General features: G+C 40.3%; 1 protein-coding gene across 1 annotated transcript in view; it reads right to left on the minus strand.

Annotated features, from left to right (window-relative positions):
• Positions 1-61: 61 nt before the first annotated feature.
• LOC124857125 (guanine nucleotide-binding protein G(s) subunit alpha-like) overlaps positions 62-23,058 on the minus strand; it is a 37,678-nt gene continuing 14,681 nt past the window's right edge. The window contains exons 6-12 of the mRNA XM_047348248.1: positions 6,897-6,951; positions 4,713-4,786; positions 4,454-4,512; positions 4,108-4,228; positions 3,811-3,941; positions 3,364-3,431; positions 62-2,568 (exon numbers count right to left, since the gene is read on the minus strand). Coding sequence (XP_047204204.1) covers positions 2,422-2,568; positions 3,364-3,431; positions 3,811-3,941; positions 4,108-4,228; positions 4,454-4,512; positions 4,713-4,786; positions 6,897-6,951 — 655 coding nt within the window. The 3' untranslated portion in view covers positions 62-2,421. The remainder of the gene's footprint in view (positions 2,569-3,363; positions 3,432-3,810; positions 3,942-4,107; positions 4,229-4,453; positions 4,513-4,712; positions 4,787-6,896; positions 6,952-23,058) is intronic.

The following is a 23,058-nucleotide window of genomic DNA, read 5'->3' on the forward strand; positions in this document are numbered from 1 at the left end:
CACACACTAAAAGGAGCATGTAGAGTTTGTCGTTTACCATCATGCTACCATTTCACTGAGATACTATTCAGAATAGTTTATACCTTAAATCTTTACCATATTATCTATGTGCAGCAGCCATAAAGTTCTGAATGGCCTTACACCTCCACCGGTCCAGAATACCCAGGTTCAAAGTAAAAATACAGGGTTCCTACAGTTTTTATGATAAAGTTACATACTTTTTCTTAGGCGCAAATTTCCAATGGATGGAGTAAACAAAGAATTAATTGAAAGGTAAATAAATGGACAACCAGATGAATGGATGTTAGGTGGATAAGTGGATAAAGAGATATATATCGAAAGAACAGATGATAAATGGCTCAATGGACACATGGATGAAAAGATGAAAGAACAGACTGATTGATGAATGAATTAATGGATGGATGGATAAATAGACTAACAGATGGATGGATGGAAGAAACCTTTGGCCAATGGGAAAAGGAAATCATGTGATGATAAAAAAATTTCCATGGTCATGTTCTTTGCCCAAATCAAACCTCAAACTGGGGGAACTTGTATGTCTGAATGTAATGTGGACTGAACCAAACACTAAAATAACTGTTTTTGAGGCAAAGCACAATTAGTTTTATGTAAAAAACAACAAAAAAAAAACACTTTTCCCACTTAATATATCCCTTTCCTTCAAAAGAGTTAGAGCTAAAAAATAAAAATGAATACCCAACCTGGGCACCATGCTCACAAGGTGTACCGCAAATATATATAAAATATAGAATCTGAATATATATATATATATATATATATATATATATATATATTTTTTTTTTTATATTAAATTGTGTAAGGATTCAGTATTGTCACTACACAGCATTAAGGTGGTGTGTCTGATTTTTAAAATTCCTATTATATAAACCAGAGAGAAGTCAAAGCAAAACCAAAATAATCAATGAACAAACAAAATGTGGAAAAACAATGTAAATAACCAACAGACGAAAGGCGTCCTCCCCGACCGTCCCATTTGCCTCACAGCTGGCAACAGCAGCGGGGTGGGGGGAGGATTGGGTGAGCTGGTCCGGACATGGCGACACCGACCCGTCCGGATATACAGCGCAGTGAAACATAACTTACATGTTTAGCTCATTTTTTGCACGTACAGTCGTGATCAAGGCACAGGGATCTTCTACAAGTTATTTTCATTTCTTCAATAAAGTTGTACAAAATAATAAATTTTACAGTCTGTACAGGAATAATAGTCCAGCGGTAAATAAAACGACAGGCGCACTTAAAGCCGGGCGGGGGGGGGGGGGGGGGGACATGTTGCATTCAGCCTCTGAAAATCTCTGACTTCATGCTTTCCTGTTGCTGTTTACCCTCAGAAAGTCAAACCTGTTCTTTATTTTTCACATGTTGAATATGTGTCAAATAGCAGCAGGGCTAAATAGGGACAAGGATGTAGAGTAACATGTTTGTTGTTTGTGTATGAGTGTACGGCTAGGGGCTAAATGGTGTACAAGGTGGATCTCACACACTGTGTACACCGACAAACAACATGGGGGTAAAAACTAACAAAAACTTAAAACTTCAATTTGTTATTACAGGAGTATATATACATATATATATACGTATATATATATATATATATATATATATATATATACACGTATATATATATATATATATATATATATATATATATATATATATATATATATATATATAAAGCTTGGATTTTTTTTTTGCACTGCATTAAGTTCACTAGTATGCATGATTCTTATGCATTGAATGATATTTTTTTGTTTCTGTTTTCCCTCGACTGATTTCTTGAAGAGCAGATCATGAGTCCAGCGTGGCTTCATCTCAGAGTCACGCTCAGATCCCCATTGACTTTAACAGCAGCCTCCACCTCCTCAAACTCCACAATGGCAGCCGTTCATCAATTAGTCTGTCCGTGGCCCGACACAGAAAAAAAAGAAAAGCAAACAGCCGCTCATCTGTTTCAGCTCGCCACCATCTGAGTCCATCTCTTCTCCTCAGGACGCGGTGAATAAACTCCCACATCTCAGAATGTGTGAGCAGAGCCCCCCACCCCCCTGCTAACTGTTAGCGCAGGAGACTAGGGTGGGTAACGATTATGCGATATTCAAGGGTCTGAATGTCTTATTCTGTAGTGCATGTGTACCTGTGAGCGGGTGGTCGTTTAAATGAGAGAGAACATCCAGAAAGAAGCAGTGCAGTCCAGGCTGACAGCTCATCATAAAAAGTCTTCTCACTGTTCCGTGTCGATGGAGTTGTATTACCAGAGGAATCAGGTCGAGGGGAGGCCAGACAGATTGGCTGTTAGGTGAATTCGGTAACAGTGAAGAGGTGACTGGCTAACTGGTCATGGTGAGGAGGGAAGTAGGGAGGACCTGACGAAGCTGCGCATCACAAGAGCTCGTACTGCCGTAGGTGCATCCTCTGTATGATGTCCCGACAGTCACTGAAGACGCGGCGGATGTTTTCCGTGTCGACAGCGCAGGTGAAGTGTGGGTAGCAGTAATGCCGTCCGTCCCCACTGGCTGTGCTGATCCTCTGAAGACACACAAATGAGAGGACAGGTCAGATAGGTCAGGTAATAAAGTGCTGCATCAAGTTTTGACATTAAACAGAAGAACAAAAGTAGGAATGTGGCCCTAATTTATAAAAGGAAGTTTTCATAATAAGATTTTAGTTGTCCAAAACTAATTGGATGCATTCATGACAACTATTTATTTACTTACACAAGACATATACCTTAATGTGTCCATCCTCTTCAAAATACCATAAGAACATTAAAACCTTGGTTTTATACTAGTCAAGAAAAGAAGACTTGTTGCCAACATAATTATCTTGTGAGATTTTAGTTTTGTTTTATTCTATTTTATATAAGGACATCATATAAGGAGCAAATGTGGCAACAAGAGTGGACAGTTAACCTGGTATGAAAAAGAGAAGAAAAAAAACATACTACACACTAATGGTAATTTGGTATAAACAGTTTAAAAACAAAACATTTTAAAACAAACGTCCCCAACACTGATCTCATGTTGAACTTTCTAACTAATTTACTTTTCACTAAACATTTTCAGTTTGTCAAATCCAAGTTTATATTCGGAGATTGGTAAAAATGTTTTAAAAAGGTTAAGGAGTTCTAAATTGGAGCATGAAGGGGAATAAAATTGGATTCTTTATGTACAGTACCTGGAGCACATACAGTAACTTTATGTATAAGAACAAAAATAAAACTATATCATTTATTTTACTTGTCAATCATGCCTTTTGTGAATAAATTAGGAATTGGTGGATCAAAACAAACAAAAAAACCAACATAACAAGCTCTGTACGGACCAGAAACTCATGCCGTATGAAGTACTTTGCTCTGGTCACTCTGGGATCTTCGCCTGGTTCTGGTATTGCTGTTGAAAAGGAAGAAATCTGTTCAACTTTCTACAGAAGGACAGAACACACTTTAAATGAATAAAAACATTGGTTTTGTTTTAGAGAAGAGGTTTTACCAAAAAATGTCAAGCCATTATAAGCTTTTAACATCAAGCAGGTATTATAATCATTGGATCAGAGCTAAACGTGTACGCACGAACATAAAACAAGCACAGAAACACCTGGAGCATGTTCTAAATCATATTAAATAAACACTTTCTATCGTGGTTCTGACAACTAGAAAAGTTTGTGCAATTTAAAGTCTTTAAGGTGCAAGTTAATAAAATCAGTTCTGCTGCTTTCAGTCCAAAGAGTTCGGATCAGGCCGGACATCGGCCTCAAGGTCTGGTAACGTACCATCATCAGGCGTAGTGTAGCGTGCAAACTCTGAGAAATACTCCTCGATTTTAGATTTTCCTGCCAAAACCTTTTCGGCTAAAAGGTCCTGTTTGTTCAGGAAAAGGATTACCGAAATGGTCCGTAGCCACCTGTGGAAAGAAATTACAAATTAAAGTGACAGATTGGGCTAAAAAGTATCTAAAAAAAAAGGTATAGAAAGAACAGTGTGGAGCAACACATTTAGAGAGAGAATTCGCTTAAAAACTTTCTGTCTTGTCATACATTTACTAAGTCGAGCAAAAAAAACTGTGGGACCTGTTGTTCCAGATGTTCTTGAACAGATTGAGGGCTTCCTGTAGTCTGTTGGTCTGATTGTCTTCTCTGATCACCATGTTGTAGCTGCTACTCGCCACCACAAAGATGATGGCTGTCACATCTGTACCACACATTAAAAAGGCATCACAAGACTTAAAAAAGAACAGACATAAAAACGTATCTGTTCTCAACTACAATTTCTAAACCTTTTGTAGCTCAAATTCAGATATTAGTGCCTGCATATAACAGTAATTTCTTACAGACAGTAAATTCAACAAACAGAAAAATCACAAATGTTTTCCGCCTAATATTTCTTCTATTCCAAGCAGTAGAGGTAACATCTAACCGTTAAAACACTGGATCCATTTTCGGCGTTCATCCCTCTGACCTCCAACGTCGAACATACTATGATACAGAGGAAAATAAAGTTTCATTTAATGCAAGAAATAAAACAGAAAAACACCTTTTATTTGGAAAGAAACACATGCAAACAAAAAAAAGCATATTTTTTTTACCATGACTCAAAAAAATTACCTCAGTAGTTAATTCTGTGACTATAACTTTAATTATCTAATATTTGTGACAGGTTTTTTGCTATAACTTACTGGAAATTAACTTTGTCGATTTGAAACTTCGTTTCAAAGATACCAGACGTCAGAACTCTGCATCTCAAGAGGTCCTGAAGGAGAGGGGGAACCAGAGAAGTGAAAATGAGTTCAGAGCAAACAGGAGACTATTATTAAACGGTCTTTATTCTGTAGAACTGGGGAAAAACCTTTTCCAACAATGCCTCTCACACTTTGAACAAAAACAGGACCTCAGGCTGTGCAGCTTTATTCAGAATGGGAAAAGCATGAATGGATGTTCCTCTTTTAAATATTATTTATTTATTGATTTAATTATTACCAATCTGAAAAAATATGAAATTGTAATGAAAAAGGGGTAAAAACAAAAGCGGACAGAGATAATTTACAGGACAACAAATCTGATTCAAGTCAGAATAAAACATAGTGAAAATGATTTACAATAATTAATAAATGATTTAACCCATTTGAAAAAGGTAAAATGTACAAGTGACACTAAAAGAAAGCAGGGAAACATGTCAAAAACATGAAGGTGAACAGTGAATGTACTGTCCAGCAGATGAGTGACTATACCCATTAATCAGCGAGCCGTACTACACCAGTAAGAGGGCTAATTTGGGTTTGGAAGTTCGTTAAAAGTGTTTTTAAATGTAATTCCTATGCATACAGTGCCATAAAAATGTCCCGTATCAATTTCTTCTGACTTTTTTTTTGTTGTCACACATAAATGTGTCAGATCAGGTAACAAATCAAACAATCAATCAAGTACAGCAGCAACTTCCTAATGACTGTTTTGTTTTATAAAGAAAAATGGTTTTCCAAACCAAACTGGCCCCATGTGAAAACTAATTGGCAATAAGTCTTTTACGCCACTCTAGATCTTTATCTTTGCACGGTTGTTTTAATTCAGCCACATTTCAGGGTTTTCTGGCATGAATGGTCTGTTTAAGGTCCTGGCACAGCATCTTAACCACAATTAAGTCCAGACTTTAATTAGACCAGTCTACAGCCTTCTTTTTGTTTTTTTCAGCCATTTATAGGTGGACTTGAAGGTGTGCTCTGGTTCACTGTCCTGCTGCATAACCCAAGTAAGCTTGAGCTGAAGGTCAGGACCTGATGGCTGGATATTCTCCTTCAGGGTTTTTATGGTTCTATCAATTACAGCAAGTCTTCCAGGTCCTCAAGAAGCATAGCATCCCAAAACCAACACAACTAACACCATGTTTCACTGGGGGTGTGATTTTCTTTTTCTGAAACGCTGTTAGTTTTACACCAGATCGGACACACACCCTCCGAAACCTCCAAATAGTTTCCCAAATATTCTGAGGTTGGTTTTTCGGGAAAATGTGAGACGAGCCATTTATGTTTTTTTGATGAGCAATGAAGGCTGAGCAATTTTTATTTTACCAAGACTCTTTCTTGTTATTGAATCATGAACACAGACCTTAAGACAGGTGCTTTAGATGTTCTTCTGGGTTTTTCTGTGACCTACTGGATGGGTCATCGGTGGGATGACAGTGGGAATGTTCGCTGTTTGATGTTTTCTTCGTCTGTGGATATTTAGTAACGCCTTCCAAACTTACAGATGGCAGAGGCTTTTTTTTCTCAAATTTGTTGAGGTCGGAGTTTATGTGTTGCTTTTTTTTAAGCCTACTTCATGTTGACAGAAAGGTTCTTTTTAAGTGATTTCTTGATTCTACTGGTGTGACAATAGACAGGTCTGGGTGTGGCTAGTTAAACTGAAATAAAAAATAGGGTAAACCCCATTTAATTCGTAATTTAATATGGGGCGCAAATACTTTTTCACACAGGACCAGGTTGTTTTAGATGGCTTTTTTTCCCCTTAATAAATAAAATCACTGCACTTTGTGTTTTTTTTTTATGTTGTTGTTGTCTGATAATACGAAACATGTAAGTGTGACAAAAAAGTAAAAACGGAGCAAATACGTTTTTTCCACCCTGAACAATAAACAGAGGGGCCCACAATAAGGGGAAGGGAAGTTGTCAGTAATGAAAATGAATGCAAAGTGAGACAAGACAGTGAGGTAAGGGAGCGAGTGGGCACAACACCAGTAGAAAACAGAATTGTATCAAAATTCTGCCAGACTTTATTTTAAATAGATAACTTTACTACTTGTTCAGTTCTGTAAATAAGGTGTATAAAAGGACGTTTGTGTTAAACCGGGGTTAAGTCTGTGGTGTTACCTGATCAGTGGGTGTGTAGTCGTTCTGCCTCACCACATCAATCCTGTCTAAAAAGCTGCAAATAGAACAGAAAAACACATTCAGGGCTGAGCTTTTACACAAACTTATTGACACACAAAGACAGTTGTGTATGTTTCCATAATTACAATTCCCCACATATCCTGCTAATGTGCGAGCAGTCCAGGCCAGCAACGCGTACTAAGTCCCAGTCCAGTCAATAGTGAAAGCATAGAGAAGGATTGGAGCAGCTGTGACTGAACAGCCACAAGGAGGCGATGTGTTTGAGCTTGCTGTGCGATCAGAGGAAGCCAGTCTGAGTCACCAGCAGTTAGACCAGAGGAGCCTTGTCAATGGAGCTGCTGTAGTAGTACAGGACTACAGGAGGAGTGTGGATCTGTGTGTGTATGCAGGCCCACAGTGCATTCAGATTTGCAGACTGCCCACCCATAGGCATGTTAATTGTTTCGCTGCACTAAGTGATAGTGCTGCTGCTTTTCAAGGTACTGGAAGTCACTGCCGTGCTTTCAGGATGACCGAATCAGAGTCAGCTGCTTTGAGGTGTTTGCTCCATCGAATCAGGGCTAAAGAGGGCGTGAGGAAACACTGAGATCAGTTCAGATACACTGAGAGGAAATCTTTCAACTGTTGAAGCAACAACAATCTCCTCCTCCCTCCAGAAAATGTGACTAATGCAATTTCCAAGTCTGTTCATCAAATTTAACAAACCACTCAGAACAAACCTGGATTTTAGGAAAGAGGTTTTTAGTGAGACATGATAATGAACAGCAAAAAAAAAATAAAAGAACAAAATTAAGTTTTTTTTTTTTTTACCACAAAAGCGAACAAATTATGGTAGACCTCTAAGTAAAAATACTACTGTAATAATGAGTCTATGATAAGCAGTGAGGTACCAACTAGTGATAAAAAATGTGTTTTGATCATCTGATCAAATGCTGAAAATGCAAATTAGTATTCCCTGTTCATTAAATGTATCAAAACTGAAAACTCCTACATTTTCTGGTGTGTAAACTCATCAACTAACAGCAGCGACAAACACTTTCGGGCATATCTTGTAATTTCTTTTTCTTCTGTGTGTTTGTTATAGTCGCTAAAAAAAATAAAGTTACATTTGTTAATATCAGAATAGGCAGTTCAGAGCTCACAGAACCTCTAACATCCATACGGACCCAGAAAAGCCTGATTAGTTTGCAGCCTTTTGGAAATCTCATTTTATAGGAAATGTCCAGAAGAACCAGGCTGGCCAGACATATTGCTTTTTAATGCAATTTAAGTTCATTAAAACTCTGCTAAAGTTCAGGGACCTAATGAATGCATGGGGATAATCCTGAAATCTCCTCATTTCCTGTTCACCTTTATCAGGGAACCTAGAGCATGCTATTTTTATTTTGCAGGCAATCTTTGTTACATTCACTCGCTGAATTAAAACAAAATTCCCTGAATTCTGTTTGTATTACAGTCATTTGAAAAAAAAAACAGAAATGAACAAAAAATTGCAATCAGACAGTTGGACAGAAAACCGAAAATTCAGCATCGATTGTAAAGCCCTGATCTCTAATAATAAAAGAAGGCTTTAACTGAGACACTATCCCAATCAGGTCAAAGTTTGTTTACAATGTTTGCCCTGCTGCATAAATTATTGAAATATATTTCTGTTTTTGTGCCTATGTATTTTAAATATAATTCATTCCTCCTTGTTTGATTCTTGACCTGCTTGATTTGTCTACATCTAGAAAGGCAGGATGGCCGTTTGTAGCTGCCTCCTGGAGAACAGGTATGTAAGCTCCCTCTGAGATAAGTAGGAATGTGGCAGTCAGGGGAGAAATGTGACATTAGGGCTGCAGGTAACCCACTGAGCAGACCGGGAAGGGGGTGGGAATGAGGAAGCTGAAATGCTGGACGGGTTACTGGACCAACGATGAGACAGTGAGTTCAGAAAGAGGACGCATGAGACAGAGGAAGACAAAAAGAGAACAAATGTAAATTCCTCTGTGCGGACCACACACAGAAGCTGCTTCGCAGATAGCCAGTCAGGAACCATCGGCTCACTGCAGAAAGGAGAGGCTCAGCTGTTCCCACAGAACAGAAGGGGAGAACCGTTTGGAGCAAGACCACCTCACATCCACCGTCTAATCCGTTGCAATCATCTGAATCTGCCTTCTCCGAACAGTCCCACACAGCTCCCAGCTACATAAATAAGCTGGATGTGACAGAACCTGAAGGCTGCAGCTCTAATCAAGACGGAGTTAACATGGTTTCCTGAGCTAAACTCAGCGGCTCCGGTCTGAGGCGTCAGCACACCTGGCACAAACACACCACTCAGTTTTTAGCAGTTGCCCCTGTTAATAGGAGAATTGCCAATAATAACCGTGTCTAGTAAGTTGAACTGAATAAAAGTGGCTGCCCCAGTAACAGAGAAGTCTGTGGTGTTATGTATAACCTGCCAGGGGTATTCTGAGGTGGCAGACACGTTGACTTAAACCGTGGAAATACACACAGGACACTCATCTGGAGAGCAAAAATAGCACCGGATTTATAAGAAAAAATAAAGTGTCTTTTTGTAGACATTTTGTTGTTGATTTGAAGGTGAAACAGCTGTAAAGGGGTGATTTCATTGAAAGCTAAATTTAAATTCAGTAGGCTACTCCCCTATTTTTAAATGTTATATGTGCCATTTTTCATTATTCAGATTCTTTGTGCTTTTGGCCACTGTAACGTAAAAACTGGAGGCCAAAATCTGAAGTTTCAATAATTACAAAAAAAACCTGAAACTGTCCTTTTCGTGTTTTTTTTTGTTTTGTTTCCTTTTTATTTACCTTATATAAGACTTTGACCAGGAACAGACTGCTGTGAAAACATTTTCAGCACTGTTACAGCCACATGTTGCGATTGTATCCACTTTTCGGTTAGAATTTTTTACTTCCACATTTGACCAAAACCACAACGAGATTACGTGCTGAAGAGCACCAGCTGCTGCATCGTGCTGCCTTAACAAGGCAGATAACTCTCCCATAATGCATTTAACTTGTTAAAGTGGAAGAATTAGGACTAAGGATTACTCAGATTATGACCTTATCCAGGCCATCAAGACTCTATGCTGGTTCCTTTGGCCAGCTCAATACTTTTATACAAAAATTGTAAATTGTTTTCTTCCTTTACTTAAAAAAACTCACATTTTTAAGTCAAAACCAAACTGGATAATAAAGGTGTTGCTCATTTTTAAAATGTCATCACGATCTAAAGGAAAAAATAAAAAAATCAATAATGAAAACCATTTAAGAAAACATGTTAATTTCATTCAAAAATATATTTTAATGTAATTGTATAAACCATTAAAAATCTCTTGCAGAGTGCACGATTCAGTGAAGAACCAACGCAGAACATCTGGAAAACGTTGCCGGGGATCCGAGCTGCCGCGCGGTTCAGCTCTGTGACAAACAGGCGGACTCACACACAGGCAGCTTAGCGGGCAGGACTGTGTCCCTAAAAAGCTCCTCTTTCCACATCTGCCTCCAACTATTTACATCTTCTGGCTTTTAAAAGTTTAACAAGCCATTGCTCAACTGTCCGCTGTTTTTCCGTCTGAAAAACAAAAGCTTTTTGTTTGTTTTACTTTACGTTTATCAACTAGAATGAGCTGAATTAGCTTTTTTTTGCATTTATCTTAGTCTGTTTCTTTAACTGTTTGATGTTTACATACTTATTCATTGTGTGTCCAAAGTAAAAAAGAAATGGTTTTGAATCCAACAAAAGTTAATTAGCTCACATCTTTTATCCAACAAAAAGCATAAAATGGGAGTTTATTTAAGGAACTTATAGCATGACATTTGCAGCTAAAACTAACGTCCAAAAAATTAAAAATTTATTTAAGAATAAAGGGAAAAGATTTTTCTTTGTAAAACCAAAATGGTAAGATGGTTATTAATCCATTAATTGGTAATTTTACTCCTAAGCAGTTAAACCTAACGTCATTAAAATAATCCTATTTTTTTTAAATACATTAACTATTAATACTTAGAATATTAACAATATATTTATTGACAAAACAAGAGGTTTATGTTCTTAAAAACTCAAATCAAAGTCCAAGTTTCAGAAGACTAAAAGCAAACGGCTAAATTTTCGACTCGGTATGCTGCAAAAGATATATCTGTCTCCGCAGGACAAAACCTAAAGCAGGTCTCCAGAGCGTCAAGTCCAGTCTTAGCGCTTCCTCAGGGAGTGGAGAGAAAAGACTGAAGGGAGCGATTCCTGGGGCTTTACGGCCTCTTTGTACGATTAAGCCTCAACCTGCGAGGCAACGCAACCAAAGGCTTCACCAGGCGAACCTTATTCTCACACACACACACCATATCCTGTAAGAGAGCGAGCGGGAGAAAGACGAGGAAAGAAAGGAGAGAGAAGGCTGTGCCTGACATTACAGCGCTGCTCCAAAAATAGCTCCCTGGCGCCCTGGCCTCCAGCTTGGTTGTCATGGTGACAGAACCACAGGCACTAAAAATAGAAACGGCTCCAAATCCTGTGCAGCTGGAGAGAGACAGACAGGCGGAGAGAGAGGAGAGACGGAAAGAAAGACAAAATGAAGAAGAAGTAGGGAAAGGCCAAGCTACAGGACAGGGAGAGGAGAAGAAGAAAGAACGAGGAGAAAGAAAAGAAAGCAGCAGCGACAGAAGAGAGGGGAGGAAATATGGCGAGAAACTAGGAGATACAGAGAAAGCCATGCCTGGAACGGGGTTGGTTAGAGAGAGAGCAGAGAAAAAGAGCACAAGATGTATGAGGGGAAAAACAACAAAGATTTAATATATAACTGTGAAAATTAGAAGACAGCTAGGAGGAACTGAGAGCGGAGAGAAACTAAAATGTGAAAAAGAAAAAAAAAACAGAAATAAGACATGAAGAAAAAGAAGAACAAATCTAAATATGCAATATTTAAAAGAGGTCAAAAGAAGTAAGAGAAAAGATGGAGAGATTAAAGCAAAAGTTTAGAAGTGAAAATCATGAAACAGCAATAACTTGGAAAAAGTCAAATCCAGAAATCTGGGGGGAAAAAAATGATTAATTTATGCTGGAAAAGCTAAACAGCAAGTTACCAAATAAAGAGACAAATGTTAAAAATAAAAGCTAAAGTGGATGAATGGATAGCCAAGAAAAACATAAAACAACAGAAGGAATAAGCATGGAGAGCAGCACTACGGCGAAACTACAGCAGAAAGGTTTCCAGAAGCGTTCGCCTCAAACATCTACTAACTCTGCCTCTGCTTACACCTGCACTTCTCACAAACACACCTGAGCTAGCGGCACCGTTACACAGCACCAACTTCAACATGCCTCTCTGCGGTCACACCCCCACGAGTCAGACACACAATCCCGTCCATTTTCTGCCCCGCAGGAACGCTGCCACATGCAGCTGGGAGGGGCAGAAACAGCGGGGAAGCAGGACAGAGAGGAGAGGGACATCAGGGGAGAAACTCTGGCAGCTGGTTGAGTTCAAAGAATGAGCGGGCAACTAATGCAGCCATGACGCATCTAAACCTACTAACAATTCCTTCTCATCTGCCTGCACTGATTAAAATAAACCCCATATTTAAAAAACTTTAGTAAAACTAAAATGTTGATGCTAAAGTCTGATTGTTTTTTCTGTTCGGTTATAACAGGATCAAAGGCTAGATAAAAAAAAACAACTATCTTCTAAAAGTTTCAGAAAAGTTCATAACTACAACTTTTTTGTAAAATCAAAAGCCTTCAAAGGTTTTTAGTTTATTATGTGTAGCAAAGAACCTTTTGAATAATTTTGGGCTTTTAGATACTTTAACAATGAGAAGTAATTTTTAATTTAGTGTCAAACATTAGAAAAATGCATGAGGGCCCATTTTAGGTCATCTCCTGCTAAGTAACTGCACATGTAAGCATTTTTAATGGTATCAAAGATGAGTCTTAGCAGTGTGTCAGTACATTTATTTTAAAATCATAGGAATGTACAAATTGGGCCTCTCAAGCAAACCAAATTATTTCGAATTTGTTTCTCTTTTTGTTTTTCTTCCATATTTAGAAGATAAGCCTATTAGGACTATTATTTTGTGAACTATTTCCAAACATATATATAACTATATTTATGCTTACAAGGATTTATGTACATACTCCCTCAAAAAAATCATACACAATCATTGAAATTTGTCGTGTTGTAATCTCACACTTCCAATGAATTTCAGTGAGATTGGGTATGATAGATCAACACCATGTGGTGCATATTTGTGAAATGGAAACCAAAGGAAAGAATATTTTTTACAAATAAAAATCTGAAAAGTTTGGTGTATATTTGTGTTCAGGTCCCTGATGTAATACCTTGTAAAACCGCCTTTTACTGCAATTACAGCTTCAAGTTTAGGGACTGAAATTTATGCTCATTCTTCTTTGTAAAATCAGATCGGACCCAGCATGGCTGAACTCTCAACTGGATTTAGGTCTGGATTTTGAATGGGTCATACTAACACCTGAATCTGCTTTGATTTATTCCATTCTTTTGTGGCTCTTGCTGTATGTTTGGGGTTATGCTGTTGTGCATAACATGTATGCTGTTGTGTATGTTGCAAGCCTATACCGCTGTCTCGGTTCTTTACGAGTCTCTAACAGGTTTCCTGCAAGGCTTGCCCTGTATTTAGCTCCATTTATCTTCCCATCAACTCAGACCAGCTTCCCTGTTCCTGCAAAGAGAAACATCCCCACAGCATGCCACTGCCACCACCATGTCTCACCAGGGGATGGTGTGTTCAGTGTAATGTGTGTTGGGAGTCACAGTCATGGGTTACAACAGGAAATGCAGTACGGACTTTTCTGGAACTTTCAAAATAAATTGCATTAACCTACTTCTGGCACAACTTAGGAATAGGGGGTAACAGCGAACTTCACATGATGCCACTGTCCACGTAAAACCCCACTTCCCCCAATGGTCCGATCTCTTCCACACCGGTGAACATTGGGATAGGGGAGGCCCAGCGCACTAATGTCTCTTTGCTGGCAAAAAGACATAAACTCTTCAAACTGGATCCAAGGGTGTCATAAGATCACGCGATCATATGCACAAGTTAAGTACTGATTAATTACTGTTGAAAGAATCCGGTATTCATTCATAAAGGGAGATTAAGGTATAAGCATTGCTTTACTTTCTCTCTGAGGCCTGCAGAAGCAAACTGTGTTCCAGAGTTCCCTGCAGAGACGCTGTCTCTACGAAGGAGAGTGGAGCGGTTTTTCCCCGGTCTGAAAGGACGTCAACAGGAGCTGCATCCCGTGGTAACGGGCAGTGTGGTCAGCGGACAGAACGAGCCGTCTTCCAGCCACTGCTCCAGAGGTTAGCTGGAAGCTAACCCTTTGTTCACAGTGGACCTTTCTTCAAATGTCGTCGTCGCCCGGACAACTCCTAAGCACGGTTCATGAGGTTAGGTTTTGGGCACAGAGATAGAAGTCATTTAGAAAGAAATAATCTAAACGTTTTTCAATTTTATGAAGTCTGGTTTTGTTTGTGTGTTGAACTCAGCAACTTGGTGCTAGCGGACTATCTGCAGCACTCGTGCTCAGCTTTATGTTCTGTGTTTGTATGTTTTTAAAGTTAAAACAAACTTTACTTGAAGGGTGATATTAAACACAGAAGATTGATCATATCGCGCCGTCCGCGCTTATGTATTTTAACCCTTTTATTGACGGTATTTTTAAAGCTGTGTGTTTGATTCTGGTGCTAAGCTATTAGCTTCTTTTGTTAGATTCAACTGCTAACAGGTAAGGACACGTGCTTGCTGCCAAATATTTACCCAGAAAGGTTTAGTTTTCAATCCAGTAAATAATGTGTCCCTAAACATTATTTTACTAAATCTGATAACTAAGTAAACACCATTAAGCCCCATTTCTCCAGAAACATTTGGCTCTTTTCCAAAATATTCCCTTAATAATATTTCTTAAAATATTATTTTAATAAATAAAGGCAGCTAATGAGACCCCGTTGAGAATTAGTCATCCAGAAGGGTGGTTTTATTCAGCAGATCATTCTTTAAAACATTATTTTATTAAAATAATATTTTATCTGATCTTGCATTGTGAAGGGTTGTCTAAAGGTATACCAATTATTGCTTAAGTTAGTTCCAAGACTAACTTCACTTCACTTCCAGATTCTTCAAGATAATCCTTGGTTCTCAAACATAAACATTGCATGGTAATGTTGCATCACTCTTTTGGTCATGGTTTCAATCATCTTTAATCAACTTGTTTATATTATACATAGCCCATTAGTCTTAATTATTCTTTAATTCTGCTTGGTAGTTTAGTTGGATTGTTTTAGCATAGTAAAGAGTTTGTTGATTGAAATATGTTTGACTTTGAGTTGACTTATTTTTGTTAATAAATTCTTTTATTTTAAGAAATTGTGTAAATTCATTCCATATATGTGCAGAGTTTATGCTGTTCAATAATGTCAGAGCTCATCTCACACCTTTCTATTTTGTCCTAATACCATCGCCTTACTGGGCTGGTATTCACAGGATAACCCTTAACAGACCGAAATATTATTTGATAAAATATTAAAATATTAATATTAAATAATATACTCAGATTCATAATCACAACATGTGCCATGTTATTTTTCTGTGGTTTTGCCAAACTGATGGATTTAACCTTGTTCTCTCAGATGTTCAAAGCTTGGGATATTGTTTTAAAACAAACCAGCATTAAAAAAAAACGGGGTCTGACTACTTCTGTAATGCGATGTATTTGTTACATAGCTTAAAGGTTTATTTAAGCCAACACTGCACAACCTCCAAAGATACAGACATGATGATGTCATTAAAAGGGTGATCATACAATTATCTGTTGCCCCTTTTGTCTTATGCTAATGAAACAACAATACAGCAATCTTCAAATTATTATCACCTTTAAAACCCATTAAGGTAAACATGGTGACAGTAGAGTATAAAATTACTCAATTTTTTTGTGCAGCTTTGCCTGCTGTTTCCAAATATGTCTCTTGGTCAGCGGCTGGTCAGCAGGATCTCATGATGCTCTTGCTTTTCAAAAGCTCCTGCATGTGCTAGCATTTTTTTCCTTTGTTTGCGTCTCTCTGCAGGTACAAATGTCTCTCCTCCTTCTGATTTAAAAAGAACAGCTCAGGAATTGGCTAGAAAAGAGCTTGACAGAAATGGAAGAGGAAGATTGATGACATCGCACAAAAGAGACGTGCAGTCAGGTTTGACTGGAAACAGGCGGGACGTTTGGCAATGTCTCAAGTTAACTAAATCTGCCAACCAGTGAATCATGCTCATGAGGTGAAACATCATTATGACCTGCTCCTTCATTTTTACACGCCAAGAAAAAAATTGTATGTGGTGGTTTAATCTAATTTTCACTTTTTGAAGTCTCATGATGAGGAATACTCCATTTTATAAAGCCACAATCACCATTTTCTAAAGGCATAACTGATAAAAAGGATATTTGTCAGCCAAAAAGCTTTGGCATACAAAGATAATAATACTGAAGACATTTCATGAACTTTATTGAGTGAATATACAGAGACTTTTGTGGGTGATGTATGTACTGCATGTTAACAGAGAATGACTACCAACCGGGCCTTGTTTCTGAGATAAAACAAACACATGCCTGAGTCTTGTCACGCTCTTTGGACCTTGGATGTGAACTGCCTACAGTGACAGCAACTGAACTCAACACATCCTCGCGAAATCAAGGGCAACACCATCCTCGCAATAACATGTGTCCATATAAAAGAAGCCCTGCTAATAAAAGCAAATACAACGAAATCACATAGGAGGATGGCGGAGCAAAAAGGCAGGAAGGACAGGACAGGACAGGACCGAGAAGCTTCAGTGACTTCATCTTTATCACAGATGAAAAAGCATCACAGCTCATTCAACTTCTTCCTTTTTTCATTTTTTACTATAGCATAAAATGGGCGATGTAATTCACCTTTTTTAACTAAAAAATAAAGGAGGGTGGGGGATGACTTTGTCCGTTGCTGATTCAGGGTTGACATTTCCATTTAATTCTAACAACCTTCATCAATAATGCTGAAGTTGTCTCCCTCCTAACACACTCGCTCATTCTTTCTCCTTCTGCAGCCTGCCTGGGTTAAAAATAGCTCTTCCCTCTCTTTTTCTCCACTTCTCCGTTTACATAAGCACATGGAGGGGGGAGGGGAGCACTTCCGGTCTGGCCACCCAGCCTAGCATCTGATCCATAAGTAGAGGAGAGGAGAGGAGAGGAGAGGAGAGGAGAGGAGAGGAGAGGAGAGGAGAGGAGAGGAGAGGAGAGGAGAGGAGAGGAGAGGAGAGGAGAGGAGAGGAGAGGAGAGGAGAGGAGAGGAGAGGAGAGGAGAGGAGAGGAGAGGAGAGGAGAGGAGAGGAGAGGAGAGGAGAGGAGATTAAGTTCAGTTATTACCTCCTTTTTAGTCCTTCGCTCCCTTCAATTGCCCTAAACTTCCTCTGCCATCACATCTCTGCAGGCCAGTTTTCATGACAATCAGGCTAACCACATAAAGCAACAGACACATGTTGCCAAGCATGCAACATGTCAGGGACACACAAAACATACAAACACAATAACATGCAAACCAGAGATGTTCACAAGTAATTTTTTCCAAGTTTAGGTTCATTCTGAAATCATCGAGCACCGGGTCCAAGTTAAGTCTCAAGTCTTTCTTCCTAAGTCCAAGTCAAGTCTCAAATGACTGAAATAAAAATTTTCACGTAAAATCCACATCTCCAACCCTGCATCACTGTAGGTTAGGAATCCCAACATGTACTGCTTGTCCTTAGGCCTAAAATATTACATGAACATTAATAATTATCTTTCAGTTTTTGCAAATTAATTAGTCGTTACTTTTTAATCTTTTGACATTTAATTAACCATCCAAATATCAGCTAAAGGTTGCTTGATATTATTTTGAAAATTGATCTAATGTAATATTTAACTTATTACACTCCGAGCCAGAGAATTGTATTAATTTTGCAAAACCACATACATATTAAAACCTTTGTTATCATATGGAAATAGTAAAGATGTTAAGACGTACTGTACAAATCACAATATACTGAACGAAGCACAGTGTAATAAGTAATTAAAAGAGTGATTAATTTTTAAATGAATAAAACAGGAACTGCTTTTATTTTTATATTTCCAGCCGGAAGTATCTTCTCTGCATATCCAACTCAGATTAGTAAGATGAACAAAAAAATACTACCTTTCTTATTTTAAAATAAGATTCTTAAACATGGAACAAGGTCTCGAGTTCAGTGCCACAACTTCATATCCAAGGCTCATAATTCAATTCAATTCAAAAATACTTTATTAATCCCAAAGGGAAATTAAATGTTGTTGTTGATTATAGTTTACCCACGTTTTCCTGACAGATTTCTTTCTTTTGTGACCCGGATGAAGACCACATGCCCAAACATGTTGACCTGCTAATAAAGTTTACTCCTCAGTGTTTTAAGTGTTGCTCGAGTCTTTGCCTTACCAGCTTTCTTGCTTTACAATTACACCCCCACCACTCCAATTTATTTTTGGCATCTCAGCCACTAAAGATTATCATCTGGTGTGTACATCGTTTTTATTCAAAGTCCAGGAAACAGTTGCACAAATTAATCTGCTGGTGGACGTCAAGATCTGTAAAAATGTATAATACTATATCTGAGAACATCCTGCTTCAGCCATTTGAAGAAGATGTGGACCAACGAGCACATTAACAATGTATGAGTAAAAAGACACTGAAGTCCAACGACTTCCAAGTATAGAACCAGAGTTCTGATCGAATGGGATCAGCCTTCCCAAGTTGAATGTAGCAAATGGTTAATTCGTTTATTAACACAGACACGTGTAACCAAAGCCATTTGCTGATTTCCCAGCAATAACTGACCACTGATAATGTACAAAGACAGCATGTAAAAAGACAACAGCAACACAACAAAAAGCCAATGCACCAGGTACAGTTCAAAGGGCAGCAATGATCCAGCAATGATCCAGCTACACGCACTGCCTCAATGCTACATTCACTGTCACTGCAAAATAAAATGTTGCTTTTAATGTCATTAGGGAACCATTTCCCTTTGGTGTTAGGATAAAATGACAAATTTTCCAGACGCTAATAGATGGCGCCGCAGATGGTCGCCTCGGCGTGTTGGTGCGCACTGTTTTGTTTTGTCTTTTGCTTTAAAACGGTCTTCTGTGAAGGTACCCGGAGCTCTCTCACCAGAGAAGAACTCATGAACATCAGGGCTACTACACCAGAGGAGTTATTTCCCACTTTTCTGCCTACTGCTCTGGAATTTTTGGACATTCTGGTCAAAGGTGAGCTCAACTTTGCTCACCTTTGCTCACGCGGTGAAACGCCGGAAGAGAGGGGAACGGGCTGGGGTGCTGGTACGTCTTCGCCAGCGTGGACTACGAACACCGTTACCTGGAATATTTCTCTCTAATGTGCGCTCACTTCCCAACAAAACTGAGGAACTACAACTGCTGTTGGGGAAAAACAGGGACTTTTATTCATCGGCAGTTTTGTGCTTCACGGAGACGTGGCTGTGTGGATTAATACCGGACTCTGCGCTGCAGCTGGCAGGATTCCAGCTCTACAGAGCGGACAGAGACACAGAACTCTCCGGCAAACCGAAAGGTGGAGGAATCTGTTTCTACCTCAACAGTGGTTGGTGCAACGACGTGACAGTGATTCAGCAGCACTGTTCTCCAGACTTGGAAGCCTTCATCATAAACTGTAAGCCTTTCTATTCCCCCGTGAGTTCACTTTGTCCATCCTGGTCGGTGTTTACATCCCGCCGCAAGCTAACGTGCAGGTCGCACAGCGCATGCTCGCCGACCAGATACTGATTGTGGAGCGGACCAACCCGGACTCCTTAGTTATTGTCGTTGGCGACTTTAACAAAGGTAATCTCACCCACGAACTCCCCAAATATAGACAGTTTATTAAATGTCCGACCAGAGAGGACAACATTCTGGATCACTGTTACACCACCATCAGAGACGCTTATCACGCCGTCCCACGTGCTGCACTGGGCCAATCCGACCACATCATGGTCCACCTGATTCCTGCATACAGGCAGAAACTAAAGCTCTGCAAACCTGTTGTGAGGACGACAAGGAAGTGGAGCAGTGAGGCTGTGGAGAATCTCCAGGCGTGTTTAGGCTGTACAGACTGGGATATGTTCAGGACTACGACCAACAGTCTGGACGAGTACACAGAGGCTGTGACTTCCTACATCAGCTTCTGTGAGGACAGCTGTGTACCATCATGCACCAGGGTGAGTTACAACAACGACAAACCCTGGTTCACAGCTAAACTCAGAAGGTTAAGACTGGATAAGGAAGAGGCCTTCAGGAGTTAGGACAAAGACATATACAGAGAGGCTAAGTACAAGTTTGGCAAGGCAGTGAAAGAGGCCAAACGACTGTACTCTGAGATGCTCCAAAACCAGTTCTCAGCCAACGACTCTGCGTCTGTCTGGAAAGGGCTCAGGCAGATCACCAACGACAAGCCGAAAGCCCCCCACTCCATCAACGACCTGAACGAGTTCTACTGCCGCTTTGAAAGACAAAGGGACAGTCCTGCAACCATCCCCCACGACAACCCCCAACAGCTGCAGCCACAATCCACCACCCCCACCTCCCCAACCTCAAGAGGGGCCTGGGCACCTCCAACCCCCACCCTGAAGTTCCTCTCCACCATCCCCCTACCCACGCCGGGGACGGCTCTTTCCATCCAGGAGAGGGACGTCAACAAACTCTTCAGGAGACAGAACCCCCGGAAAGCTGCTGGACCGGATTCTGTCTCACCAGCCAGCCTGAAGCACTGCGCTGATCAGCTGTCTCCAGTCTTCACAGACATTTTTAACACCTCACTGGAGACATGACATGTGCCAGCCTGCTTCAAGTCCTCCACCATCATCCCTGTTCCCAAGAAGCCAAGGACCACAGGGCTTAATGACTTCAGACCCGTCGCCCTGACCTCTGTGGTGATGAAATCCTTTGAGCGCCTCGTGCTCCCACAACTAAAAGACATCACCGACCCCCTCCTGGACCCCCTGCAGTTTGCCTACAGAGTCAACAGGTCTGTAGATGATGCAGTCAACCTAGCCCTTCACTTCATCCTCCGGCACCTGGACTCCACAGGAACCTATGCCAGGATCCTGTTTGTGGATTTCAGCTCTGCCTCCAACACCATCGTCCCAGCTCTGCTCCAGGAGAAGCTCTCCCAGCTGAGTGTGCCTGACTCCACCTGCAGGTGGATCACTGACTTCCTGTCTGACAGGAAGCAGCGGGTGAGGCTGGGGAAGCACGTCTCTGACTCCCTGACCATCAGCACCGGTTCCCCCCAAGGCTGTGTTCTCTCTCCTCTGCTCTTCTCCCTGTACACCAACAGCTGCACCTCCAGTCACCAGTCTGTCAAGCTTCTGAAGTTTGCGGACGACACCACCCTGATCGGACTCATCTCTGATGGTGACGTGGTGACGAGTCCGCGTACAGATGGGAGGTGGACCATCTGTTGGACTGATGCAGCCAGAACAACCTTGAGCTCAACGCTCTAAAGACAGTAGAGATTGTGGACTTCAGGCAGAACCCAGCCCCACCTGCCCCCATCACCCTCTGTGACTCCACAATTGACACTGTGGAATCTTTCCGCTTCCTGGGAACCATCATCTCCCGGGATCTCAAGTGGGAGCCAAACATCACCTCCCTCATCAAGAAAGCCCAGCAGAGGATGTTCATCCTGCGGCAGCTGAAAAAATTAATTCTGCCAAAGACTATGATGGTCCATTTCTTCACAGCCATCATTGAGTCCATCCTCACCTCCTCCATCACCATCTGGTACGCCGCTGCTACAGCCAAGGATAAGGGCAGGCTGCAGCGTGTCACTCGGTCTGCTGAGAAGGTGATTGGCTGCAGTCTACTGTCGCTCCAGGAACCGTACACTTCCAGTACCCTGAAGCGGGCTTGGAAGATTCTGGCTGATCCCTCCCACACCGGTCACAGACTCTTTGACACTCTCCCGTCTGGCAGGAGGCTGCGGTCCATCCGGACCAAAACCTCACGCCACAAGAATAGTTTTTTCCCATCTGCCACCAACCTTGTTAACAAAGCCCAGAAACCACCCTGACACTCTCCCTTTCCCCCACACCCCACCCCTTTTTTGCTGACAGGACACCTGTAACCTGCAACTCTATGCGTTACATTAACGCTCAGCTTGGACTTCTGCTTTACTTGCACTGCCATACTTGCACACTGATCACCTGCACTGTTGTACCGCTCTCACATCTTATAGTACTCTACATACTGCTCTACATTTACTCTCACTCACTTAAAACTGTGCACATATATTTATATTGTACCTATATTTATACTGTTTAATTTGAGTACTGTATTGCACCAACTACGCCAAAACAAATTCCTTGTATGTCCAAAAATGTACTTGGCAATAAAGCTTTTCTGATTCTAATTATATGCTCACTTAAGTGTTTTCTTTTAAGTCAGATGACCAGATTTTACCTCTGTACGAATAACTTTGAGTAAATTAAAGTTATTTTGTTTGCTGTACAAAAAACAAGTCACACATAGAATTACTGTGGTTTCTCTAAGTATTTTAAACATGAAAAGCTTTGTAAAGTTTTGTCTTTTTTGAAGAAGAAAGTTGGCAATCAAAGTACTTTTCAACTTTTCCGCTCCATGTAAAATGATTCGAGCACGAACATGACCAAAGGTTGGTTTCTTACCTATTTAAAGTAAGGAAATTTGCGTAAAAATGAATCTTATACCATTAGAAAGCCTGTTTATTTTCCCTTAAATGGTGCCACGTTTGTAGGTAAAATGCACTTGAGGGCTGAGCAGCAGAGTTGATTGTGTGGGTTGACCCCATTAATAACTTCCCAAATCCTCTTTCTTCTGAGGTTATTTTGCTATTGATTCCTGTTTAGTATCGTTTATTTGAATGGATGATTGAAGTTTGAAGAAACAAGACATGATAACTGGCAATTGGACCATATATTTGTGGGACAACCCTATACAACAATAGGGTTGAGGTCAGGACTCCAGGCAGCCCCCCCCCCCCCCCCCCCCCCCCCCCCCCCCCTTCCCATATTCCCTGATAAAT

This window comes from Girardinichthys multiradiatus, chromosome 20, assembly GCF_021462225.1.
Source record: "Girardinichthys multiradiatus isolate DD_20200921_A chromosome 20, DD_fGirMul_XY1, whole genome shotgun sequence".
Taxonomy (NCBI): domain Eukaryota; kingdom Metazoa; phylum Chordata; class Actinopteri; order Cyprinodontiformes; family Goodeidae; genus Girardinichthys; species Girardinichthys multiradiatus.